Source organism: Osmia lignaria, chromosome 11, assembly GCF_051020975.1.
Source record: "Osmia lignaria lignaria isolate PbOS001 chromosome 11, iyOsmLign1, whole genome shotgun sequence".
Taxonomy (NCBI): domain Eukaryota; kingdom Metazoa; phylum Arthropoda; class Insecta; order Hymenoptera; family Megachilidae; genus Osmia; species Osmia lignaria.
In genome coordinates this window covers 1,678,712-1,682,701 of record NC_135042.1, presented here as the reverse complement: position 1 = coordinate 1,682,701, position 3,990 = coordinate 1,678,712, and the positions used below count along the sequence as shown (strand labels likewise).

Sequence of the window (3,990 nt, the reverse complement as noted above, 5' to 3'; positions counted from 1 at the left end):
GAAGTACATGGGTACATTCACGATTTTCTTTCGACGGATAAACTAACTGGCATTCGATTTGTAGGAATTCAGAGTACAATTCTCATATTCCTTATCCTGTGCACTGCCGTCAGTCAAATAAAATATTTTCTTTTTTATTATATATTTTGTTTACAGTTATTTTATACCCGTCCCTTTCCTATATCCCTCCAAAAAGGAAAAGTGTGAATTATGTATATATACATTCATTTTTCACAATCAGATCATGACGAAGATTGTATATAAATGTACATATACTGGATACATGACAAATGTTTATGTTATCTTTTATTTTTTTTATTGAATAAAGTAAATGCATTTGCAATTTAATTATCAACAATTTTTTTTAATAATTTATCAGTTTCTTTTTATTTCCTTCATAGTATTACAATTCATGTTATTCAAAAACAAATATCCTGCGTTCCTATCACATTTATACAGGGTGTCCCGTAACGCATTTTCACCCTCTCAGGTGGTGGTAGGTGGGGTGATTCTAAACAATATTTTTCCTTTGCGAAAAAGTGGTTTGAAGCTTCCTTTTTGAATTATTAAGCAAAAACACTGACCAATCCGAGCGCGTATAGCGCGCGGGCTCAGGGACGGCAGCGTCGGCTACGACAGCGGGGCTTGACGTAGGTCGCGAACAAACGGCTCGGCGCCACGTTAGCATAGCACAATAAAAAAATTGAAGTAGTTAAACATTTTTTGTTGTTGTTGAAAAGGAATACGGAATCTAATCTCTTGTCGCCTGTTATTATGTAAAAAAGGAAATTTTAAACATTCTAAATAAAAAATAAAAATGTTTGAAATGAAATAATGAATACAAATTTTAAAACAATTTCAATGAAACTTACCCATTCGTTCGTAAATTTACCTGCTATGCTGAAAGCAGATAATTCCTACCTGGGTCTATCCTGGGTTATTATGTCGGTCTTCATCACTCGACGAAGAAACACGTGTGCGGAAAAGCTGATTTGATGGTCGGGCTAGTGAACTCGCCTCGTTTATTGCACTTAGGTATTGCACTTACGTAGCCCTTTTCGTGGTCAAACATTTTTATTTTTTATTTAGAATGTTTAAAATTTCCTTGTTTACATAATAACAGGCGACAAGAGATTAGATTCCGTATTCCTTTTCAACAACAACAAAAAATGTTTAACTACTTCAATTTTTTTATTGTGCTATGCTAACGAGGCGCCGAGCCGTTTGTTCGCGACCTACGTCAAGCCCCGCTGTCGTAGCCGACGCTGCCATCCCTGAGCCCGCGCGCTATACGCGCTCGGATTGGTCAGTGTTTTTGCTTAATAATTCAAAAAGGAAGCTTCAAACCACTTTTTCGCAAAGGAAAAAGTTGTTCAGAATCACCCCACCTACCACCACCTGAGAGGGTGAAAATGCGTTACGGGACACCCTGTATAGTTCTTATTCCTACACATTCGTACTTCGGAAAAACATTTGATACATATCAGAGTACCATATCGGGACATATTATTTAAAAAAAAAAAATAACCTTAGGCATTCGATTTGTAGGAATATTCTTCCCTTGGTTATGTTATATTACAAGAAATGTATGTATAATATTTGGGTGAAGGTGTTATGTCATTCATACATTTCCTAGGTGATGTATGCAGTATCGTATTTTATACTTTGGCGGTGGCATACATAATATAGCTATCGCAGCATCCGTGTGTCAATTAGATGTATGCGAAAAGTGTTGTAGAATAGCATGCCGTTAGTTGGATGCAATAACTGAGGTGGCGCTGAAATCAGTTTCTTGTAGCGACCACTGACCAGCGTTGCTGGCGTTCGACGCGCCATCGTATGTTAGCTAGGCTAAGTTAGTTACTAGTCATAGGTTAGGAATTTTTAGGTGAAGTAGTTGGTAAGACAGACGCGCGTCCTTAAAAGTAAGAAGAAAGTATTATTCCTCTCTGTATCTCGGAAATAAGAAGACGTAAAACCGTGTGCAATAAAGAGTTACATTAGTGCCTAAAGTGTCTACATTTATTCCTCCTGGGGAAACTTACAAAACCACTACATTGGTGCCGAAACTTAATCCGGAGGAATCTATATCCTTTTTTGTTTCGATAAAAAGGAATAAAAAGAATGCCCGACGACGTCACACTAAAGGGCGCCGTTAAAAAGGACGCCATTAAAAAGGACGCCGTTACAAGGGACACATCCACAATGGACACAAGGCAAGACGTAGAAGCGCCTGAGTTTAGAAATGTAAAACTTCCTGCATTTTGGAAAGACGAACCGCGACTTTGGTTCACGATGTTGGAAAGGGAGTTTGCCGCTTATAATGTAAGAGCGGACGCCGTAAAGAGTTCGGCGGTCGTCAGAAACTTGGACCCGGCGACCATGAAAATTATTCTTGACGTGATAGAGGCTCCTGAAGAAAAATCAACGTATGTACATATCAAACAAGCGTTGATAGATCGCCTCGCGAAGAGTGATGAAGCCAATTTGAGGAAGCTTCTCACGGACATAGAGCTGGGAAATAAAAAGCCCTCGGAGCTTTTAAGAGAAATGTCCCAGCTAGCAGGGAAAAACGTCGGGGAAAGCGCGCTTCGGACGCTCTGGATACAGAGACTTCCCACTAGAGTCCAGGAAGTGTTGGCGATCGTGGATGACGCTGACCTTGACCGATTGGCGAAGCTCGCCGATAAAATTTCCGAACGTTCGGGGGTGGCGGAGGTGGCCGCCATTTCCGACTCAAACCATGGCACGAGGGAATCAAGAAAGGACACCATGCCGGGGCGACAAGATGGCGATTTAGCGGCCATCGCTCAAAGGTTGGAACGCCTGGAAGCACGCCTCACGGGGCACTATCGCAGTCACAGCCGAAGGCGATTCTTCAGGTGAAGAAGCGGTTCCCGATCCAAAGAGGCATCACGCGACAACGGATACTGCTATTTTCATGGCAGATTCGGCGAGGAGTCATGGCGATGCCGGAAACCGTGCTCATGGAACAGCCCGGACAAGAGGCGTCCGGAAAACTAGAGGCGGCGTCCCAGTTCGAGGCACTAGGAAACGGCCTGCAGAAGTACCGCCTCATCGTCACTGACCCATCAACGCGCATCCAGTTTCTGGTGGACACAGGCGCCGATGTGTCGGTAGTGCCAAAGGCGTTCGGAGGTAAGAATCTTGAGGCCGACATGTTCAAATTGTACGCTGCGAACGGGGCAGTAATAGATACTTACGGTGAGAAATTATTATCATTAAATTTAGGATTACGTCGCGATTTTTCCTGGCGATTTGTGTTGGCAAACGTTTCTAAGCCAATAATAGGGGCAGATTTTCTTCATTTTTATAATCTGTTAGTTGATTTACGAAACAAAAAGTTACTAGACGGAAATACAGGTATGTTTAAGAAAATAACGATTACAAAAAGTAACGTACCTACGGTATCTACTATAGATCGAAATAGTATTTTTAATAACATATTAAAAGAATTTATAGATGTTACAAGGCCAGCCGCCAGGAAAAATATTAAATCCGATGTATTTCATTATATTGAGACAAAAGGTGCCCCGATCGCAGAGCGGGCAAGACGTTTGGCTCCGGAGAAAGCCAGAGTGGCACGGACGGAATTTGAGCAGATGCTTAAAGATGGTATTTGCCGCCCGTCAAAAAGCCAATGGGCTAGTCCTCTTCATATGGTCCCGAAAAAATCGGGCGATTGGAGACCGTGTGGGGATTATCGTAGGCTGAATGGCGTTACCGTACCGGACAAATATCCGTTGCCACATATTCATGATGTGGCACACCAATTCGATGGATGCAAGGTGTTTTCCGTGATTGATTTAACGAAGGCGTATTACCACGTTCCGCTGGCGCCGGATGATATTCCGAAAACGGCAGTAATTACGCCATTTGGTTTATTCGAGTTCACGGTCATGCCATTCGGTTTATGTAACGCGGCTCAAACCATTCAGAGGCATATGGACTCGATACTCCGGGATTTTT

At 42.2% G+C, this 3,990-nt stretch overlaps 1 protein-coding gene across 1 annotated transcript; it reads left to right on the top strand.

Moving 5' to 3' along the window:
- The first annotated feature begins 2,124 nt into the window (after window positions 1–2,124).
- On the top strand, window positions 2,125–3,024 carry LOC143305848 (uncharacterized). Its single transcript, XM_076690994.1, has 2 exons — window positions 2,125–2,816; window positions 2,889–3,024. Exons 1-2 carry the CDS (start codon window positions 2,125–2,127, stop codon window positions 3,022–3,024), a joined length of 828 nt encoding a protein of 275 aa, XP_076547109.1.
- Window positions 3,025–3,990: the final 966 nt, after the last annotated feature.

Excerpts from the sequence above, each read along its gene's own strand:
- LOC143305848 (XM_076690994.1), top strand. The coding sequence starts at position 2,125 with ATGCCCGACGACGTCACACTAAAGGGCGCCGTTAAAAAGGACGCCATT. Across the intron at positions 2,817-2,888 it reads TTAGCGGCCATCGCTCAAAG|AAGCGGTTCCCGATCCAAAG; the intron begins GTTGGAACGCCT and ends CTTCAGGTGAAG.